The sequence below is a fragment of the Ptychodera flava genome, chromosome 7, assembly GCF_041260155.1.
Source record: "Ptychodera flava strain L36383 chromosome 7, AS_Pfla_20210202, whole genome shotgun sequence".
In the NCBI taxonomy this organism is placed as follows: Eukaryota; Metazoa; Hemichordata; class Enteropneusta; family Ptychoderidae; genus Ptychodera; species Ptychodera flava.
In genome coordinates this window covers 45,424,489-45,448,801 of record NC_091934.1, presented here as the reverse complement: position 1 = coordinate 45,448,801, position 24,313 = coordinate 45,424,489, and the positions used below count along the sequence as shown (strand labels likewise).

General features: G+C 37.0%; 1 protein-coding gene across 5 annotated transcripts in view; it reads left to right on the top strand.

Annotated features, from left to right (window-relative positions):
• Positions 1 to 24,313, top strand: part of LOC139137676 (kazrin-like) — an 82,790-nt gene that overhangs the window by 44,993 nt on the left and 13,484 nt on the right. For 3 of the 5 annotated variants that reach the window (XM_070705887.1, XM_070705888.1, XM_070705890.1), the window contains exons 2-6: positions 14,728 to 14,963; positions 17,094 to 17,190; positions 17,763 to 17,969; positions 18,458 to 18,765; positions 20,597 to 20,876. In XM_070705887.1, the coding sequence (XP_070561988.1) occupies positions 14,728 to 14,963; positions 17,094 to 17,190; positions 17,763 to 17,969; positions 18,458 to 18,765; positions 20,597 to 20,876 (1,128 nt within the window). The other 2 variants (XM_070705891.1, XM_070705892.1) reach the window with 2 other exon arrangements.

The window sequence follows — 24,313 nt, the reverse complement described above, 5'->3', positions numbered from 1 at the left end:
TTGGCATGAGGTATCCACTGCCTTAAATTTCAACCTTTACATCTAACGTTCCATTGAAACAGATTACAGCTTGCCACAAGTAAACTCTCCTCTGACCCTTTGCTGTATGAACTAGTTCCTACCTAGCTGTGATATCGCAGCGGTACTTGTGGCATTGGGGTCATCGCTACAGTTCCGCTGCGAGCCAACACATGGGCTTTTTTGGCAGTTTACTACAACACCTATCGGTGTTGTAGATTTAGCTTGCAAAATAATAAAATAAAGCTTGGAATAAATCAAATTGTACCTACTGTATCACTGACTATCTACGACTCATCTTCTACTCCTGCTAACAAACCCGACTGTGACGACATGTATTTTCAACCGTTTTTCGGCTAGCCGTTGATGGGTTCCCACTCGAATTTGAACTTTTGACCTTCAACGTATTCAGTGCGTTGTACGCACGATTGGGCAAACATCGCAGAAACTGACGACGGCTCACGGGAAAATGGTCGAAAATATGTGTTCTTATCATCAAGGTAGTAAGCGTGTGTACAGAATGAGTCTCAGATAGTCAATGATAAAGATGATACAAGTTTATTTACTCAAAGGCTGCTATAGTACATTATTTTGCGAGCTTAATCTACGACACAGGTCGGTGTCGTAGTAAACTTCCAAATAAGCCCATGCATTGGCTCGCAGCAGAACTGTGGCGATGACCCCAATGACCCAAGCGCGTTCGATATACGCCACAAGTACCGCTGCGATATCACAGCTAGTTCCTACCACCCAATTTCCACAAATGTCTTTTGCCCGGAAGAGTTGAACTGAGTTTACCTGTATAATAAGGTTAGTTAGATAAACCAGAAAAAACTTAGCCAGTGTACACTCGTTTGATCCTTAAAATGACCTTTCCTTTTACCGTATACATTACAATACATATACATTTATTATACATTTATTATACATTTAGTGTCTCATTTCATGAATTAAGACATTTTTGAATTTTTTTTAGTGTACAAGGATTCTTGAACTCATTTTTCCCAGACACCATAGACCTTAAAAGGTCTATGCAGACACATACTTTCTGTTGAGGGATTAAGAATGTGTCTCGTCAAAATATTGTATTAGGAATACAGTCAGCTTATATTGTCATTTTTTAGCTCACATTTGGTATACCAATGTGAGGTAATCGTATGAGCTGAATCAGTTCATTTGCATGCCATTTGCATGTCTGTATGTATGTATGTATGTCCGTCCGTCCACGTCAAAAACAGCTAAACCGCAGCACCTACTGTCTTAGTATTTGGTGTACAGGTGCACCTAGGGGTGGAGATGTGAATTTGTTCAAATGAACATGTCAGTGCCAAAAATATGCAAATGAGGGGGGAAAAGGAAAAACCCTGCAAATTGCTAAAACTCTGTAACCGTTGGTCAGATTGGGTTGAAACTTGGTGTGCAGGTTTCTTTAGGCATTCTAAAGTAGGTGTTTAAAATTTGGGATGAAATTTGCATGTTTCTATTTTTAGGGTAATTTTTTCAGTTTTTAGTCAAAAAATGTTTTTCTCTGAAACCACTCATCTGATTGCTTTGAAAGTTGGTATACATGTTCCTCAGGATGACCTCAGTCAAGTGTATACAAATTGAATTGAAATTTTAATATTTGTAATTTTGGGGCAATTTTCCAAATTTTTGGTCAAAACTTTTTTTATTGAAAAATTACTAATCTGATAGCTTTGATATTTGGTATACAGGTCTCTAAGGTTGATCAAAATCAGTTTAATGAATATCGTGAAGATATCTTGAATTTTGTATTTTTGCTGAATTTTTTGGTTACTTTTCTCATTTTAAGTAAAATTTCTTCTTCTCTGAAACCGCTAGCCCAATTGCTCTCAAATTTGGATTGGATGTTTGCAAAGGTGTTACCCTTCTAATTGTTGAAATTACGACAAAATTGGAAATATTACTGTTTTGGGGCAATTTTTGTCATTTTTGGTCAAAAAATCTTAAACAGTATTTTCTTTTTAAAGCCCCTGGACAGACAGCTTTTATATTTGGTGTACAGATGTCCAGAGATGACAATAGTTAGATATGTGGAAATTGTCCTGAAATATACAAATTTGTATTTTAAGACAATTTGTCATTTTGGTCAAGAAAACTTGTTCTCAAAATTACTTGTCTGACAGCTTTGTAATTTGGTACAAAAGTCCTGAGGGATGTTATGAGATAAATTTTCTGCTCTAAGTGTTGGGAAACCCCCAAATTTGTATATTTTAGGTAATTTTCTTTTGTGACCTTAAATGACCTACACCAACCCAGGATATGTTGTGAGAGTTTTGAAGGCTGTAAACATAATTTTGTCATATCTAATATCAATTTATAGTAAAATTTGATCCAGAAAACAAAGCTGAGGTGATTTTTTTCATTTTGGACCAATTTTTGCAACTTTTTTATGTAAGACATACAAGAACTGATGAGAAATTTGGATCCAGGATAATTCCAGATGTTGTAATCACCGCCCACAGTAGAGACATTTCACTATCTGTAACTAACTTAAGTGCTGTTTACATTAGAATGATAACACTCATGGCATTAATTAAAAAATCTCGAAGGTTGTAAATGTACTTCCTGTCATTTGGTCTTATGTAATACCAAGGGATGGAACATTTGATATCGGGAGGGGGTAGGGTCGAGAAGATTGATGATGTAGCATTACTTTTTTACCAGATCCCTTGTGCATTTTTGCCCACTCCCACTTTTTCTTTTAATCAAGCCTTCTCTGTTTTTTTGTTGTTGACATTTGCTTGTATATTTAGGATCGGCTTGTCCCATTGCTATAGAAGTTGATATGCATGTTCCTAAAGATGACCTCCAGTACATGTACCTAAGTTGGAGACCTTATTTGCTTTTGTCATTCTTGTTTTTCGTGGTTTAAATATTTCTCAAATGGACCAATTCAAACCGAATGTGAGCACATAGTGTCCTTGACGGTATTTTTGAAGTAACTCCTGTGTGTGATAATGCCACAATGATAAGATTTATCGATGTCTTTAATAATTTGGATATTACAAACTGCAAATGCAACTGAAAGCTTTAGCTATCACAATAATTTTGTAGTTTGTGATAATTACTATGTTTTTTGTGCACCATGTGAATTTTAATAACCCTTTCATGACCATACTATACTGTAGTACCAATTTTGTTGGAATATGTTTGTTACTCGGTGAACCAACTACCGGTAACAGCTAGCTAGCTGGGCATATGTGTAGGGGAAAGCAGGTAATGTTGTGGGATCGTCATGTACAAAATCACACTATTAGGATTATCATATGCAAAAATAGCAGTATTATGATTTGTATGTGCAAAATCATACCATGTGCTGTGTCAACATAATGCAAACTATGTTTATAAAGATATTCAATCACCATTCAGATTTTTTGTTGTGAAATTTTGTTGTTTAGGAATCTGTCAACTGTCAGCTGAAACATACAAAGAGTCTCTCTGTAAGAACTTTATTTTTACAGTTGTTACGTGCAGAGAAAACGAACAAAAGGGTGAACTCAGCAGTTTCCGTTTAAACAAAATTTATTACGAAAACAAAACTAATTGCTAAGTTAGGGACAGAGTACAAGCTTTAAAAGTGTACAGACTACTTATCTCAGCTGGGACGGCAAAGCTCCAGTCTCAGAGTTGTAACAGTCAGTTGGATGAATGAACAGTCCTTTGGCTTGCAGGCTTGAAGCTGCACAAAGACCACAGTATAAATCCAGCGTTGACAGTGAAGGTCTTGAAAAGTCTTGAGAATGACTACTGCTGGAGTTTAGTAACACACAAGAGACACGATCCCAAAAGTCTGACTGGAAGCTGTGCACGTCCCTTTTATAAAGGCATATAAGAACAATCTAGAACTTTTATTGACATGCTAATTACTGTTCTAAAATTATCTCCCTTACACAACTAATCAACTTTCAGAACATTCCAAACATGACTAATTGAATTCAAGGTTGTGAGGTCATCAAGGGCAGTGACCTTGAGAATGTTCTAGACTAATTGAACTCAGGTCATGATGAGTGTGGGGGAAATGACCTACATAACACACCCCCTCTTCAAAAAAAGAAAATTTTCAAAGAAAAATCTTTCTTTTACAAATGTAATCTTGAAAAAGATTTAAGTACTCAAATTTTTTTACTCTAAAGTAAAATTTCTTGAAAGTGAACAACAATAAACTCTAAATACGAGAGAGACAGTCTGCAATTAAATTGTCTCTGCCTTTGATATGTCTAATATCAAGATTAAACTCCTGTAACATTAAACTCCATCTTAGCAATCTCTGATTTTTGCCTTTAAATTTCTGCAGAAAAACAAGAGGGTTGTGATCAATATAAACCACTATTGGCTGATTTGAAGAAGTAACATAACTTCAAAATGCTGTAAAGCTAATATCAAAGATAAACACTCTTTTTCAATTGTAGAGTAGTTTCTCTGGGATTTGTTAAATTTGCGTGAAAAATAGCAAACAGGATGATCTACCCCATGACTATCCTCTTGCAATAAAACAGCACCAGCAGCCGTATCACTAGCATCCACAGCTAATTTGAATGGCAAAGTGAAATCTGGTGCAGACAACACTGGAGCACTTTGCAGTATGGCTTTAAGTGTATCAAATGCCTGTTGGCATTGCTCTGACCAAACAAACTTTACTTTCTTTTTAAGTAAGTTAGTCAAAGGCTCAGTAATTGTGGAGAAATTTGGACAGAATTTCTGTAGTAACCAGCCATACCGAGAAAGCGCATCAGTTGTCGTTTGCAGTTTGGTATGGGAAAACTTGAAATGGCACTGATTTTGGCATCAACAGGTTTTACCTCACCCTGTCCTACAGTATGTCCGAGGTAAGTCACCCTCGCCCAACCAAACTCAGATTTGCAAGGTTGACAGTCAACATTGCTTTACTCAGTCTCTCAAAGAACTTCCGCATGAGCTTGATGTGTTCCTCCCAGGTGTCACTATACAGGACGACGTCGTCAACGTAGGCTGCACACCCATCTAGCCCGGATATGACGTCGTTGATCATCCGTTGGAACGTTGCCGGAGAGTTCTTCATTCCGAATGGCATCACCTTGTACTGGAACAATCCGTCTGGTGTAACAAAGGCGGATATTTCACGAGCACGATCCGTCAGAGGGACTTGCCAAAATCCCTTCAGTAGGTCAAATTTTGTCACATACTTGGCTTTTCCCACTCGGTCGATGCAGTCATCAATCCTCGGGATTGGGAAAGTGTCTGTCTTTGTTAAAGTGTTGACCTTCCTAAAGTCCGTGCACATACGATAACTGTGGTCTGATTTGGGAACAAGTATACACGGCGAACTCCAGTTACTTTTACTGGGTTCAATAAAGTCATTGTCCAGCAGGTATTTGACTTCTTCTGGAGATATTTCGCTTTGTTGGATTCAGTCTGTATGGATGTTGTTTTACAGGCTTACTGTCCCCAACATCAACGTCGTGATAGATGACGTTTGTCCTCGTTGGAACATCTTGAAATAGGTGTTTATATTCGTGGAGCAGTTCTTTCACCTGTTGTTGTTGTTCTGGCTGGAGGTGTGCCAACTTTGTAGACTCCAGCTTCTCCAGGATTTCTGAGTTCTGAAGCTTGACCGAGCCCAGCTTTGAGTTTAGAGTATTTTCACTTAAGTCAGTTTCAGTATCACTATCTTCATAATGGTTTGAACTGACTGCACTGACAGGCTGAGTTATAGTAGGATTATCCCTATCCAAATATGGCTTAAGCATATTTATGTGACATAGCTGTTTTTGTTTTCGCCTGTCAGGTGTTATTATGATGTAATTTAAATCACTCAATTTCTTATCGATTAGATATGGCCCAAAGTAACGAGCATGGAGTGGTTTGCCAGGAATTGGAAGTAGAACAAGAACTTTTTGACCTGGTTCAAACTTCCGTTTTGAGGTGCTTTTATCATATCTGGTTTTCATTGACTGCTGAGATGACTCAAGATTTTCTCTGGCTAATTCACATGCTTTAGAGAGTTTTGTACGAAAATCTGACACATATTGCAAAATATTCAGACAATCATCGTCGTCAGACAGGAATTTCTCTTTAACGAGCTTAAGTGGGCCACGGACTGTATGTCCAAATACAAGCTCAAATGGGCTAAAACCAAGAGACTCTTGAATTGACTCTCTAACAGCAAAGAGCAGAAAATGAATTCCTTCATCCCACTGCTTCTCTGTGTCAAAACAGTAGGTCCTAATCATGTTTTTCAAAGTTTGATGAAATCGCTCAAGAGCACCCTGACTTTCTGGATGATAGGCGGATGACCTATACTGTTTAATGCCTAGCTGATCCATTACTTGTTGAAAAATACCAGACATAAAGTTGGAGCCTTGATCGGACTGGACACATTTAGGGAGGCCGAATAAAGTGAAAAATTTGACTAAAGCTCTCACTATAGTCTTTGTCTTTATATTTCTCAGTGGTATGGCTTCTGGGAACCGAGTTGATGTACACATTATTGTCAGCATGTACTCATTTCCTGATCTTGTTTTTGGTAGGGGCCCAACACAGTCTATTAGTATCCTACTAAATGGTTCTTGAAATGCAGGAATTGGCTGTAAAGGGGCCTTTGGAATGGTCTGATTTGGCTTTCCTACCATTTGACATGTGTGACAGGTTTTACAGAAATGTGCTACATCCTGCCTGAGATTAGGCCAATAAAAGTGACTGAGAATTTTGTGATAAGTTTCCTTACTCCCAATTGACCAGCCCAGGGCATTCATGGGCCAGGCGCAATATTTCAGCACGATAGGGCTTTGGAACAACAATTTGATGTTTTATAGCCCAATCGTCATCAACCAAAACGTCTGGAGGTCTCCATTTACGCATGAGAATACCAGATTTTGTATAATAGGAAACAGAGCTATCTGAAGTTTTACCTTCATCATCTACCCTGTCAAACAAAGACAAAATATCTGGGTCTTTGTGTTGTTCTGCAATGAGATTTGATCTAGAAAATGTCTGACTTTGGTCAGCAGAAGTTTTACTGGAAGTTTCAAATCCACGAGGGATAACGGAATGATCCGTGTCAAACACCTGACTGAGAAAGGTGTCATTTAAGTCAACATCTGTGACATTATTTTTGAGAGTATTTTGATTCTCAGAAGTTTTCTTTGACATGGCTCGAGTAATGGCACATGAAGGAAATAAATCGGGTATCTCTTGTTCAATTGGCTCTGGATCCTGATCTAAACTAGGATTATCAGTCACAAGTGGATTAGTAATGACCTTGTCCCCAGCAAGGTCGTTTCCAAGAAGAAGGTGAATCCCTTCAAAAGGCAAAAAAGGCCTAATACCTAAAGCCACAGGTCCAGAAACAAAGTCCGAAGACAAATAGACATTATGGAGAGGAACAGGAATGTAGTCATTACAATCTACCCCCTTAATAAGAACTTTAGAACCTGAAAATGACTTTTCAGAAAACGGCAGGGTATCTGCCAACAAAAGAGACTGGGAAGCCCCGGTATCTCTTAAAATTTTGACAGGGGTAGCGGAAGAGAAATCACTAGAAAGTGATATAAAACCATTATGAATAAATGGCTCGAAAATACCCATAATGCTATCTTGAGAAGAATTGACCTTGACCTCATTAATTGGGGATGAGAGGGGTTTAACCTCAGAAAATGTGTTGCACACATTATTAGACTCTAATTGAGTTGATGAAGAAATAAAGCCGGTTGGCTTAGATCCACTTTGACCACTTTGACCTTCACGTTTTCTTTTCAATTTGAAACACTCTGACATTAAATGGCCGTCTTTCTTGCAATAATTACAAGAAAGTGTACCGAACTGTTTGTCAGAAGGAGATTGAGACTTGGGATCTGATGATGTGGAAGTGTTACTTGAATTTTGTGAACTGTTGTCATTTGATTTCCTACTCTCCTTTGAAAAATTCTTGGATGAAAAGGAGGAGTTAAATTTACCTGCATTGTTTCTGTAGGAAAAGGACTGGGATGGTTTGCTGAGAAATGAAGATTTGTGGGTCAATGAATAATCATCGGCCAAACGTGCAGCAACCTCCAATGTATCTGCCTTTTGTTCATTGATAAACGTCTTGATGTCACTCCGAATGCACCTCTTAAATTCTTCAATCAAAACAAGCTGTCGTAATTTGTCATAATTCTGACTGACCTTTTCAGAAGAACACCAGCGATCAAACAGTTGTTCTTTTGTTCGAGCAAATTCAACATAAGTTTGATCCTTCACCTTCTCACAATCCCTAAATTTCTGACGGTAAGCTTCAGGCACCAACTCATAGCCCTTGAGAATTAATTCCTTCACAGAATCATAATCTGAAGCCTGCTCTACTGACAACTGAATGTAAATTTCTCTGGCTTTACCCACCAAAGCACTCTGCAAAAGCATAGACCAGGACTCCTTAGGCCAACTCAGACTCTGAGCAATTTTCTCAAAATGAAGGAAATATTTATCAACATCCTTTTCTTGGAAAGGGGGAACTAACCTGAAATGCTTAGTGATGTCAAACTTGTCTGAAGGGAAGAATTTTCCTGACTGTCAAGCTCCAAACGTTTCATTTCTAATCTTTCCTGCCTATCTTTCTCTCTCTGTCTTTCTTCCATTTCTAATTGCATTTGTATTTTTCTTTTTCTAATGCCTGTCTCTCTTTTTCCATTTGTAATTCTAGTTTCTTGATCTCCAAATTTGTCTGCATTTCTAATTCTAATTTTCTGAGTTCAGAGGTAGACTCGGGCTCATAATCTTTCAGGGTGGATTCCTCAAATTGGCCTAAATCAACTAGATGTTTGGCAATACGGTACTGTATTTCCCTCTTGCGCATAGATCTTTTGACTTCTACTTTAAGGAAATTGGCCAGTGCAATGAGGTCGTCTTTTCTGAGGGAATCAAATGTGTCCTGATCAAGGTCATCCATTTCCTCTGGTTTAAATTCCGCCATGATTAAATTTCGCTGAGTTCACAGAATACTGTAGTTTTTAAAAAGGCAGGCAAAATGTTGTCAAACGGCTCAAAATATTCGTATCCCGGACGAGCCCCCAATTTGTTACGTGCAGAGAAAACGAACAAAAGGGTGAACTCAGCAGTTTCGTTTAAACAAAATTTATTACGAAAACAAAACTAATTGCTAAGTTAGGGACAGAGTACAAGCTTTAAAAGTGTACAGACTACTTATCTCAGCTGGGACGGCAAAGCTCCAGTCTCAGAGTTGTAACAGTCAGTTGGATGAATGAACAGTCCTTTGGCTTGCAGGCTTGAAGCTGCACAAAGACCACAGTATAAATCCAGCGTTGACAGTGAAGGTCTTGAAAAGTCTTGAGAATGACTACTGCTGGAGTTTAGTAACACACAAGAGACACGATCCCAAAAGTCTGACTGGAAGCTGTGCACGTCCCTTTTATAAAGGCATAGAAGAACAATCTAGAACTTTTATTGACATGCTAATTACTGTTCTAAAATTATCTCCCTTACACAACTAATCAACTTTCCAGAACATTCCAAACATGACTAATTGAATTCAAGGTTGTGAGGTCATCAAGGGCAGTGACCTTGAGAATGTTCTAGACTAATTGAACTCAGGTCATGATGAGTGTGGGGGAAATGACCTACATAACACAGTCTGTACCGGTACATGTAGATAGAATGTCAGTGTTTGCCCTAAGACTATACCGTCTTGATGTCTGTTTTTATCCTGGTATTCCTGGAAGTAGTAGGCACCATATCTTGTCTGTAGGGTTGATGCTAGTGTAGCCCCAAGACCACAGTATACGGTATATGGTACACACCTCAGTGCAGTACCCACGTAGAACACATCATAGATGTGACATGATTCTTCAACTTTTGTCAGTTCTCAAGATGTTGTCATCCAATACCAGCTGAGCTCTATATCTGTTGTAATTATGTACTTTATCCTGGATAGTATTTGTACCGATAGAACTAACACTGTTTCAAAACTCACACCCTATGTAGTCTTTTTGCTCACAATATCAGCTGTCAAGAGCCCATGTGAGATTCAATCAGTGTCATGCCAAGTCACCAGGGAAGAGTACCTGTACTTTTTAACTCATTCTCAGCTCAGGTAGAATTTGCTCAGAGACATATATTGCGATTCTTTAACTTTTACAATTCTTTCCTGATCTACCACCTGGTGAACAGAAGCTACAGTAGTTCTGAAGCTACGACTTGTTTGGGCTCATTTTGAATCCCTTGGAGACTAAATAAAATTGTCATTCTCTTATATTTCTAAAAATCAAAAATTCTAATTTTTTCCCATTCAGTTAACAAAGGTACATGTATATCAGCCATTTGGAATGTAATATATTTCTCTGGTACCAAAATTTGCACACTGTCCCCTAATTTTTATTCTACATTTTTAAAGAGGATAGTTGAAAGTTGTCTTGAGGAAAGTCTGAGCTAAAGTTTGTTTTTCACTTTCAAGGCACACATGTCACCATACTACCCTGGTACCTTCAAGGTGAATAGCCTGTGAAACAAGTTCCTCAGTAGGAACAGAAATTGAGTCATTACTACGTGCATGTGTTTGCAGAGGAGACAGACAGTATGATTGTTGTCACATCTACAGTGTGTTCAGCTAGTAGTAGTACAGACAGTGCACTTGTCAGGGTACAGTCTTGTGGCAAGACTTGGCAATCACAGTCTGAAATCTGGACAGGAATCGGTAACACTGGTTCTAGGGAAAACAAATAGTGTCTTGGAACAGGGAATATGTGTCTTTTAATGTATCATACACACTCTATCCCCCTAAGTTGTAAGAATTTTCTTCTTATTCTACATGATGTGAGTGATTTTATCAAATTACACCATCAAAATACCGTACGGTAGTTACGTGCAATAAGATCTGTTAACATTTGGTAACCAACCAATATTTCTGTCTGCAGAATAACAAAATAACCTTTTACACAAAAAATTAGTCAACGTTAAATAATGGTGCTGTTGCTGCTTCAAAAGGGTTAATGAGTGACTACTTAGATATCTTATTTATTTGACCCAAACTACAGACATTGACACCTATCTTTTCCTCAGGATTAGTTAGTTCTGAGAATACTGAATCATTAATCCAACAACCTGAATCCATCTCAGTCTTGAGATCAGTTTCTGTCTCAGATGAAAAAAGAAAACTAGAGCACCTCTTTTAAGGTCAAAATTGTTACACCATAGGATGTTGGCTTTACATCATCCTTTTGTAACTTAAAACTAGTCCTGTCAAATTTCCAAATACGGTATGTACATTTATATTGGAATACAGGTCACTGTAAAGATTTTGCAAGTTTGTACCATCTATTGCACTGCAGTACTGGTGTATGTAAGCCTGCTTTTTAGTTTCATAATCGTGTCACTGTTAGCAGATAGTATTAAAGGAACTGAGAAAAGGAGGAAAAGTGATGTTTTTTTAGTGTGCTTGGGTTGAAAGAACCGAGAATAATAACGTGTCCAACTGCTCCATGTATGAACCCTGCATCATTACTCAATGCATGCTACAGTTGTACTTTTATAATGTTTGTTTGTAGAAGTGCTGTTGTGTTAAAAATGGGTTTGTAACTGCAAAATGCATGGTACTCTGCATTTGCATGTCAAAAGTGAGTGTTTGGTTTTCAACTCCACATGTGCCCAAAATTATCACCTTTTAAAGCATTGTTTGAATAAAGTAAACACAGATATTCAAATTTGAAATGAATCAGTAACTATATTGCGCAGTGGACATTGTGTGGTAGTGCAAGATGTCTGAGATAAATCTTGTAAATTAATTCTGTATTCTTTGAAAACCATCTTTATGAGTGTTCATGGTTTATCTGTCCAACTTAAATGTACATCAGGAAATTTTAAAGACATATTCTAAAAAGTGGAGGTCATCAGAAATGCCAGGTGAATTTATAAAGTCAGTGACATATATACCTTCAGAATATTTAAATCAGACACAACATAGATATAAGTATTTTCAATGATGCATATTTTCGAACCAGTATTGTTTCAGTCAAATAATTTAAAATTTATTTTAAAAGAGAAGTATTTCAAGGTGGAGAGTATAATTTATGATGATTTTAATCTTTTATTTCATGCAACCCTTTGAAAAATCAGATGTAGCTATAGAGTTTATCAAACCCATCAAATATGACCAATCTGACATCACTAGATTTACATGACATTGTGCCACCATAGCATAGGACTGATAGCCACACCAAGGCAATGATGTATACAGTGTGTCCATGTGTATGCATATTTTAGCTAAACAAAAGAGGATAGGCTGGCAGGGGCTATTTCAATACCATCATTGTAATATCCTAATCATAGTAACTACGGTACTCCGTACTCTCTGTGTATGCCATTTCATGTACACGCCCAGTTGTTCACATCTGTCAATACCCACACATGTACACAGAGCTAGCTACCATTTGAAATGAAGCCACAATGGTGAGTAGTCTCTGGCAGTGTTTTTGAAATCATTGCATGTAGATATTTCAAAGCTCAAAGTAGGTTTATAATGCACATTTACTGTTATGTGTTATGTAATGAATAGTTTCATTTATGGAAAAACACATACCAATCCAACAGATGGAATCGCGCCTCATGAAAATGATCCCTATGTTTATGAGTCATCGTCTGTCAACCTTTTCCCCACAGACTAAGGCTGTACGTGGACATACTGCCATACAGATGCTCATATTGACAGCTTCACCAGTTTGGTTGAAAACACCTGTGTGTATTGTGTACAACCACTGTTTTGACAATCTTTCCTAAACAGTACGGCACTCAAAACAAAATCATAACACAAACACAAACAACATTGCACTAACAAATTCATGCTGATTGTTGAACAGTAGTGCATTTACTCACACCAACAGAATTAAACAACACTGCATGGCCATGAAGGTTAAGTATTCATACAACGCAGACTGCCAGGCGGTTACAACTGCACAGAGATATTTTTGTATCATGTTAGAGTGTTTAATTGTGCAGCTGTTGCTCTTTAATAAAAAATGTTTGAGTGAAGGGTTTTGAAGTGATCATACAGGAATTTGGACAAGTCTGAGGAATTTTTCAAAGAAACAGTTGGAAGTACAGTAATGTGAAACCTTGATGTTTGAATTTTTATAAATACAATAAAGCATGCCGCCTCTATTTTATTACAATAGTGCCCACAGGAAAGGTTATTTTGTCATCAACTTACCATAAGTTATCTTGTAGTACTGGTGATAAAAGAATTCCACAATGTTCCCTGTGGTATAACAAAAAAGTTATTGAGGCTAAAAGTTTGCCACTCCAATGGTGGTCGTACCAGTTGTAAGGTACCAATACGTGTTTTGCTTAATGTGGCCTGGATCTACAAGCTGCAAATTAATCTAGTGTTGACAAGGTCATATGGTTTGAAAATGAAACAAATTATTACTTTTTATAATTTTACTTTGATTAATTTTTTATGTATATGAAGGTAACAGAACATGCCGCCTCTATTTTATTTGATAAGGTTGTTTTGCATTTATTAATCTCATTATTTTGTAGTACCAGTAAGTTATCATAATCAAAGACATTTTGTGCACGAATAAAGACATGCAATATCTATAATCTGTCACTAGATTATTGTCTTATGAAAATAAATTTACATGTTGATATTATCATTTAATAGCAACAGCAGTGAGCAGAGAATTGTGAAGTTTTGTCAACACTCTGCAAGCCATGCATTTGAAGATACTAGTTAGGGCTAACTGAAATTTTTGTAAACAAAATTATAAATGATTATATAACATATTGGAACTCTTTTGTCTTGTACAATAGATCAATCATCTTAGTAACTTTGACTGAGAAAAACGAATCAGTATAACCCTAAAAAACAATTACACAATGGTAGATATAATTTTGTATGACATCCATGTTCCTGCAAACTTGCTAGTCATACACATGTGGAATTGGTATCTGTGATTGTTATAGCGTTGATGGTGGATCAATAATTTTCCTTGTGTTAGATTTCTTTGCACTATCGGTATGTCCATGGACATGTTTGATTGTGTTGTGGTTTGGTATTTATTGTTTCAGTTGTTACATATGCGCCATAGCTGTCTGTGTTATATTGTTTTCTTATTTTGATTCTACAAATGCTTGGTTCCTGAATTTTGATCTTGAGTGTCTTTGACTATAGTGACATTGAAATCTAGTTGTGAGGTTCACAGAGTAGAACATCTAAGCCTGCTAAATATAGTCTTTGAAAGCCTTGATGAATTTAGTTAGACTATCAGAACCAATGCCACAATATTCTGTAAAGTCATTTAACATGTGAAAGATACATCCCCACCTCTGTGTGTCCTTTTGTGGGTGTCTTTTCATGTGAAAGTAGTCAATTTATAATTTGTATGATGATTGTAGATGTACTACAGGTGGAATTCCAAAAAATTTTATGTACCAGTTCTCTCCACAGTTTTATCATTTGTTTACCATCCCAATATAATGTTATGAAGGTTGTTTACTGAAATGTAACAATGTACAGTTGTTTATTGCGATGTAACAATGTAAGGTTGAAGTACCGTATAAGAAGTACTTATCACCAATAGTTTTTGAAACTTTCCAAAATAGATAAATTAATTCCAAATTATGGCTGCAAAACATTTTTTTATGAAAGTTCAAGGTGTTCAAATGGACACGTACCGGTATAGTAACAAGATGTGCTTTCTTTCTCCTTTTTTTACCACACAGCGATCCAGTCTCTGGACTCTCTTAATGATCAAATAGTTCAATATATTTTCACACCGAGATGTGCCACGATACCATGCGATGATTCAGATGATGACCAGCTACAACCACGTGATCGAGAATCATTGAAAACCAACTTGAGTTTAATGAGAAGACTGCTTGTTGATGCGCAGACTAAATTCAGGAAAATGGTTGAAGAAAACAAACAGTTAGCCAATAGGATAGATGGTTCTATACAGGTATGTAAGCAGATAGCCAATAGGATAGATGGTTCTATACAGGTATGGAAGCAATCAGCCAATGGAATTAAAGGTCCCATTCTACTACAAGTGTGTAAAAGTTAAGCCAATAGGATAGATGTTCTGTTCATGTATATTTATTACAGATCTTTTGGTATGTTTATAGTGACTTTGCTAATACAGGTAGCTTAGATTTTTCTGTACGTAGGGATACCAAAATACATGACTATGCTTTATTGCCACTATCATAAATGGTTGTATAGGCGTATTTGGATATTTACCTCTTAAACAAAGGCTCCACACAGATATAAAGCAGTGTTACCAGTAAGATAAATGATGATAGAGTGGTGTGAAATATTTGTTTTAATTAAACAATCATATTTTCAAATCAAAGAATCAAAGTAGAACCAACATATTAAAGTTTTCATAGGAGAATTACGGTAAGCGCATTTAAACAATGGGATATGCAGATGCAGAAATATTGAACCATTGGAAAACAGGGACACTGTTTAGTATTTGAGCTTAATACTGGATATATTGAACCAGTCAAATAAGTTTGTGGAAATATAGAATGTGGACAGTGATCATGGGTTACTTTAAGATTGGCATATACTAACTGGATCCAACTGTCAGGCTATTTGACCATCTAAACTACCATTCTATGATGTTTAGGAATGTGCAATCATATCCATTGGTTGCTCAAGATCTCAGTGCAAGTAGCCTAGTAGACCCTTCTCTTAAAAAGTCAAGTCAAAACAAAGTTTAAGAGAGAAAGAATTAAATCTTCCATGGAAATAGAGTAGGTGGACTCAATTTATGCAGTGTTATACCTGAAGATGAAAGCAGTTTTGTAGATAACAATTCATATAATACTAGCAGAAAGTAGTGTGATCTCTTTGACTTCTTAAACATTTTTCAATTGTTTGCAATTGATACAATGAAACACCCATAGCAGATACCTGCATAGTCTGTTTGAAAGTGAGTTGCCGTTCTCATGGTATATTGCAAATTGCAAATTGGGTGTGGTCTGTTGCAGAATGATATTTGTCAACCAACAGTCAGTGGTACCTTTGCGACCTTGATGATCTGGGACAACATATTTATCTTGTTTTAATATACTGGCTATCATTTGCTGTTGATATATAGCAATATTTGGTTACACCACAGTTGCCAACCCTTACATTGTATCATTTGAACTGTTCTGTAGCAATTTTACTGTTACACTTTAGCAAGTAATAGATATGTAAGTGATTGATTGTTACATTGTTGCATTTTATGGATATACCACAGAAATGAACTGTTACATAGTAACATTCTATTGATGTATCAGTGTTCAGTGCTGGATACATGGTATATCAATGTACAGGTACACAGTAATCGAATTAATTGCTACAGTTGAATAATTGATATACTGTACAATCCAATTTTCAGTAGTGTTCAATGTTTTGCTGCATGTTGAAGCATGACAAGAAGCATGTAGGGTCCAGACGGAAAGTTATTTGAATATCAGTAGTCAGTTCGTCATGATTTAACAATATCATGTGATTAAGAATATGAAATATAGTAATATGCACTTGCAGCAATTTCACCATTTTCAGAATGTATCTGACAGAGTGTACGGTATCTGCCAGACTTATCAGTGCAGTCCCCAACATCCTTGTAGAAATTGATGCACAGTTACAAAGTGCTTTTATTAATGTACCGGAGTACAAAACAAGCGTTCAACAGTTTGTTTCAACTAAGCTTAGGAAGTGAGCCAAAATACTTCTCCAATCTTCTGGATAAGTACGGTACACTCCCACAAAACACTTTCATTCTCAATCAGATATTCGTCTTGTAGGTGCATGGCTTACTGTCACAAAATCACTTTGTAAAAATTCTTTTTCTTATTCATTGGAACAACTTTGCAGATCCCTTCTAACTAGACTGTTTAATGCTGTACATTATTCACTTAAAAACATACTTGTATCTTTTTAGAGAGTAGGGCCCTGTTCTGTTGCACCGAGAGCCTCATATTGAGATAAGACCCATTATAATATCTCCTGTATTGTTGTTATTTATCATTTATCTTTGTTTGTTATTGTTATGTATTGTTTGTTTTGATTTTGATTGGTTTTGATTTGATTTCAGACTGCCAATCAGGATATGAGTGTACTAAGAGCAGAATTAGAAGATACAAATAAACGAATTAATGAAATCAGTGGAGAAAACGGGACAGATAGGGAAGGTAAGATGATTGAAATGTCATTGAATTATTTACTGTTACCGGTAATTCTTGTGATGTAACCTTTACAACAGCAAGTGTGTTCATAATTGACTTTTGTTGTATGATTTAAAAATCCACTGTTGTTAGATCACTGCTGTCTTGTCTCAATACATTGCAAAAATCTACCAAAGGATGTGAAATCTACCTTCTGTAGTCAATATTCCCATATCATGCTGCAAATACGTCACCTGACAAGATTTCTTCAGTAAGGCCAAATTAACTGAATGCTTTGTGTTTCCAATATCAACATTAAGTGTTCACTAAAGTTATAGAAAATATACAGAGTAGTACAGAATTTGTCCCCAGGTGCAAATTTTTGCCATAATGTGTGACAGACTTGATCATTTGAAGACCCATGAAGATATATGCAGACTTGTTGTTCTGTAATTTGTCTTGCTAAGACTAAAAGAAATATTACTTGCTTGACCCAATACTTATAATGTCATGAATTGTCAAAAGTTGCAATGACTAGACCTTAAAGGTTATTTTGAATGAATTAACCTGTAAGGGGTGAATATATAATATGATTTCAGAGGAGCAAAAGGCACAGCAACAGGAACTGATTAAACTTCGAGAGAAAACTGCCCAGCTAGAAAAGGACAAAAAAGTGTTACTTAAACAGTTAGATGAGTTTCGTTACTTGGATCAAGTTGAAATGGAAATACCCAGTGCCGCAGAGTTGAAGATACAGCTTACACAAACAGAGCATGAATTAGCTAGGGCAAAGGAAGCATTAACAGGTAAGGTTTTTACGTATTACAGATTTCAGACAAATCAGTCTAATTTATTTTGAACCAGTCCGTTTGTATGTGTTAAAAGTCACAAAGGATCAGTCAATTTACATAAAGTATAAGGTAGGCATCTGCTTGGTTACATTTTTAGCTCTCAGATGCTTTACCAAAAGGACTGAAATTCTAATGCAACATCAGGGTGTGTGTGTCTGTCTGTGTGTGTGTCTGTCTGTCTGTCTGTCTGTCTGTCTGTCTGCATGTGTGGTGCTGAATTAATGTAAAAAGTATACACCCCTTTCGTCATCAAAATTTTACACAGATTATGGTGAAGTTTTATGTAGAGCATTTTACTCTCAGATCATTGAATGAGCTCAACATTGATTATTACCATCATTGATAATCTTTTTTTTCAACAAAAGTAAGATGCAGTTATTGTTATTGTTATCATAATAGAAAAAAACTTGAAATAACAACTTTGAAATCTACCTTCTTTGCAGCAATGAAAAATGACAGGAAAAGGCTCAAAGGAGAGAAAGTTGAACTTTTACAGCAATTGAAACAGTTGTACAGTACACTAGAAGCAAAAGAGGAAGAAATCAGAGACTTTATCAGAAATTATGAACAAAATATCAAAGAAATTGAAAACAGCAAGCATGAACTTGTCACTGAGAAAGAGGAAGCAGAGAAAGAGAAATGGGAAATATTAAAACGTGCGCGTGATTCTGCAGAAACGACGGTTAATTTGAAGGAACAGTTGGAATTTAAGGACAAATATTTACTGAGGTTAGAAGATGAATTAAAACAGGTGAGAAATTTATGAGGAAGAAATTCTTGACTTTTTCTTCAGATTAATCCTTTCAGTGCCCAATTCAATTTTTGTTGCCTTTATAAAATGTACCTGAGTCAATTTTTTTCAGATTTTTGCCAAAATTTTGATAAAACACTGTAGCAATTGAAATGTGATTTACAGTGAAAATCACAAAAATTTGTAAAATGTTGTACTCAAAATTTGGCGGGAAAAATACAGCACTCAAAGGGTTAATACTTCAATGAAACTTTCTCTTTCATAATCAAGAATGAAAGTGATGGGTCACTCTGCAAAGATTTGGATTAAAGAAGCAAATGACCAATGCCTGAAATTTATATTTGTCTCTTTTGTGTTGGCGGCTCTGGAGGAAAAGATTGCATTTTTTATTTCCATGAAAGACAGATTGTGAAAACTGTTTGTAGTCCACAAGTTTCAAAATGAGTACATACTTGCTTTATACTTGATAAGAATTGTAAAAATAGCAGTGTCCACAAAACTCTCTGAGACTCACTGTATCTTAACTGTTTTGCCTGTTTATTATTGGTGTTATAACAACAAAGATTACCATGATAAGTAAAGAAGGAAACATAACCTATCTCAAACACTATTACCGTACAAATGTCATGCATTTAGCTAAAGGGATGTCTCAAGCAGGGAACTGGAAATTATATTCTTTCTCTTTTGTAGACTCTCAGTGACTCTGAAAAGTACATTTGCTAGTCATTTCTTGTTGCAAAGCAGACGTTTCTATGAAAGTATTTATGCCTCATCTTATTTTTATCCGTCCGTCCATTTGCCAAAGTTCATTGCACTACAGGTATCTTGCCGTACTAATTTTTATATTCAAATGAACCATACTTGGATCTCACATTGCTATTTTTTTTCAAGGAGACATGCTGCTTAATGACGTTAAAAACGTCCCCATAATTTCATTTATATAGGGCAGTTTTGTCCTCAAGCAGTGTTTGTGCTAAAATAGCTTACCAGTGCATAATTTACACGCTGTGTTATTGTGTACAGCTGCTATTGTGTTTCAATACAAACAAAATGAATCAATACTCTTCTCCATGCAAGGTTCAACCCTCTAAATTTTCCTTCTAAGAAAACCTTTACCAGTAATAATAACTATTCAGCCCTAGGAAAAATTGCAGGTTTTCATGTCATATGGCAGATTACTTTCTAAATTTAGACATTTATTTTAATGACCAATGTTGGTATTATTGGTCACATCAAAAGAAAGCCTTGCAAAAAATAGAAGTGTCAGCTTAAATGATAATTGTGTGAATATTTATCAACCCTTAGCTCCATCCCCTGTACAAAGGTCCAACCATCCTATTAAACACAATGGAGATGTTCCAAAGTGTGCATGCAAAAGGGTTAATACACATTCATGGTCTGTAATAAGTACATTTGCATCAATCGTTTTGGGAATATTTTCCCATGCAAATGGAAATAAAAATAGACTATAGGTCATGTTCAGCATAGCATAGACAATAGAAGACCTTACCCTGTCATATTGTACAGTGATATCTTCGACCATGAAATGCTACCTAATGTTTTAGATCAACAAACTGCATCATTGATGTATTTTATCAAAGTTGACCATTGACTATTCACATGGCACACCATGTGATGTTTACTCTTGTAACAAAGCAATGTTGACCACAAATTGCTTTATTTAGGACAATCTTACATTTCAGAATCACAATAGTTACTATGGAGACTAAAACTATCATAACATATCCATCAATAATATCTCAGTAATACAGTATGTTACAAACTGAGGGAGACTTTAGAAATGACGACTTTGTAAAACTTGATTTTTCAGGCCAAGCGACAGTTAGAGTTAGAACGGTCAGAGAGGTACAGTAGCACACCCAGAGATGCAATGGGTGTGATACCTGGTGGTGCACCTGCTGTCACAACACCTGGCGACATTTCATGTATCTCATCAGCAACTAGTCCTACCATAGATGCTCCAATCAGTGAGCTGCATTTCTCGGGGTTCACGAGTCCGATGATTGATGACCAGGCCTCAGCGCCGACTGGACATGTGCTTTCATTACCTCATTTACGCCGTAGTCATCAGTCAACATCAGGGATTTCAGGTACAGTAAAATGCTGTTGGTGGTTGCAGGTTTGCTACTAATTATAGCCAGGTATGTAAGAGGTCTGAAATCGGCAGTCTGCGCCCCTTAACTGCGCTAGCGCATTTAAATTTGCGCTATCAATCTGCGCTCCTATTCTGCGCTATCAAACTGCACTCCCATTCTGCGCTATCGATCTGCGCCCCATTCTGCGCTATCTATGGAATGTTGTAAGTTTAGTTTTGTAGCTGCGACATTTACGAAACTAACGCGATATAAATCCGTGGCACTTTGCCACAGATTGATAAAGCTGCCAGCCAGATCGTAGGACATATCAGTGTCGAAATATATTTGTATTTACTTGTAACTTTATAGCTGTCGGTTGCCTCCCACCATCATGCCATTGCCAACACTTTGCAACACTATTTTTCATAATATTAGAAAACTTTTCAGTATTTTCGTAATGTATTTTTAAAAACTTCGACGTATGTCAGGATTGTCAGGACGACTGGTTATGAGTAACGTAAGATCGAATTTATTTCCGGTACAATCACGACATACATTCTGTGGACAGTGGATCCGACACAAAAGATATGTGAAGTAGTAAAAATTAGATGATTTTCTTTCTCGTATAAGGAGGTCGGGAAGTGATCAAGGAGTTTAAAGCTCAAAGTCAAGTTCTGACTAACATTATGTTAGTATCCCCATGGTTAGACGTTGCTGCTAGCGACGGCGACTATTTCTCCGAGTCAAACAATGCACTGCAGAGTGAGCGGCAGGGCTGGCGAAGCAACCCTGCAACATGGAATGGCACAAGTGGATACAAAATTATGTTTACGTTAGCATCACGATTTTCAACTTCTTTTTTGACGATTTCTTTGTCGATACTGAGAATTTCTGTTCATGGTCACTGAAACGTTTGAACCCGACAGATCATACATGTTTGCGACTTCCGTGATGATTGACAAGTCTACGTCCATGACGTCAAGCCTGCCGACGCGGTGGGTGCTTGTAGATGACGTAAGACTGACGAGTTGTGAAGTAGGGTGTACGTACTCGGTTTCAAATCTTCAAAAGTATCACTTGAAGTTGATCTTTTGTGAAAGGAATCTTCTCATATTGTGTTCATTTTAATGTTTCGACATTTGGATATTCTTTGGATTCTACTCTCTACATGATATGTTGATAAACTAGTACACTGTTGTTTGTGTCGGAATGAGCAAGTGAATTGAACAGTTTTTTACATCGTCTTTGATTTCCTGAATTTTCTAAAACTAGCCATGTAAGGGAGAGAATAAAGCTTACAACCAGAACATCAAGGAAATCAACTATACGGGAATCTAGTGTTACTCATATCAGTAAATACATCATGTTTGTTTCTTGGAAGGTTATGACACATAGATGCACGTCCATGCAGCGGCAATTTTATGAGAGCGGCAACCGTTCATTATTTAATTGTTCAAACTTGTACACAGTTTAAATTTTGTGAGTAATAAAACTAATCCCTATGCATATATCAGTACATTTTACGTGAACTTATTTTTGTTAGAAAGTAAAATCGTGAAAAAATGCAAACAAATCACAGTTCACAAGGCTTTAGGAGACATTCAAAATCAAAAGACGGCCAACGCACTTCGATCAAAGCTCATGCAGTACAAGAGCAGCACGATCTCGTTCCATACAACAAGATATTGGAAAACATTGATATCTTTCACCTTGTTTGCGTTAACATACATGTAAACGAACTTCAAACGAAATTGCAATCATATCATTGTCGCTACACTGCACGGCGCGGTGACCATGCAGAAGTCGGACATTTCAACTCTCGGGGGACCGGATTTACAATAGGGATAAACTATTAGTTTTACCGCCGTAGAGGCACCTGTCTCATTACGATATCAATCAGCTATCTCTATAGGTCACTTTATTAAATAAAGATCCATCGTGTACGTGCTAAACAGTGTTACCTGAAATCTGGTAACAGTTGTGTAACAAGCCATCGAATATGTTCCCAGCGAAACTGATAGTGATTTTGTAGCTCATTCTTTACTATTTTTCATAGTTTTTGGTAGCCGCTAACAGACACTTTGTGTCGGCTACATGGACGATCTGCCCAGCGATAGCCTAAATTCGAGTGAACAACCGTTTTCAAAGTTTTTGGCAAGTGGGGCACAAGACGTTGGAATGGAAGATCACCGTGACGTTTTCATCAATAAAGTAATAGAAACATTAGAAACATAGTGGTAGCGCCAGTGGCCACCCCCGGCAGCCACATGCAACTCTGTAATCTCGCCACTTGCTAGCATTTTTGGGGGGGTTCACGGCACTCTGTGGAATATAGACTTTTGACTAGTAGTAATAAAGTTACCCACTACTTGACCCAAACACCGTGATCGTGATGCATGCATGTATTTATTTCTATACCGGAGACGGCAATTCAAAACCGCATCGCAACCACATCTTTGCTAAACCTGGTTTAAATCCAATTTTCGAACGTTTAACTAGTAGATTAACTGTATACAGTTGTCTCAACAGTTACAATCTGGTTACCAGAGTTCACAGTCAAGATGAAGATGTCAAAACTTGTGTAAAAAAACTTGTGTGAAAAATTATTGTCAAGTTCATATCAGCGCCGACATCTGTGCAAACGGCCCACCCCCGCGCTCCGATCTATATCCGTCAGCCAATTAAGCGTACGTGCAGGATCTACCGATGTACGGTCGACTTTAAGTTGGAATAAGTTAAATTTAGTTCGAACTTATTTAAATTCTCAGTCAGAACAGTAAGCTCATTCAAAAAGGCTTGGCTAGTAAAACATTTGAAGGAGATCGTGCGCTACGTCATTACCGAATAGATGACCGAATATGTTGACTAAAATACGCGTGTCATCTTCCTTGAGTACGGGACAGTTGATGAAGCCGTGTCGGTGCGAATAATGCATATTGCATGGAAAGTTTTCGTATTTTCATTGACCGGTCATCCTTTAACGGCTAGTTTTATGCACATATTTGCACTTCAACGAGTTTTAACATTGAAAACCACTAACCATGGGCCACAGTTCAGCATGACAACACGTACGTCCTAGCTGTTCAGTGCACTCACAATCACATCGATTGTGAACCTGTCAACTAGCTGCCGAGTGAAAGTACAACCTTACTGAACCTGTATGTACACACCTATTTGATTTACAGGGGACTGTCTACTGATTCTACAATATTTATATTTCATAAAATTGAATTTTATCCACAATGTATCACATCCGAGTCAATGAATGAGCCGGACGGGTCGAGGGTTATGTAGAGCGACAGTGCCAGTCCGAGGGACGTAAATGTCGGGACTGTTTCAAACCGCGGATACGTGGTTAAGTTAAGTGGTTGTGTCATTTCTATCACACTCATACATGTAGTTTACATGTTTGGAAAGTCAAAAAAGTACGTAGGTGTATGTGGAGAAGGCAG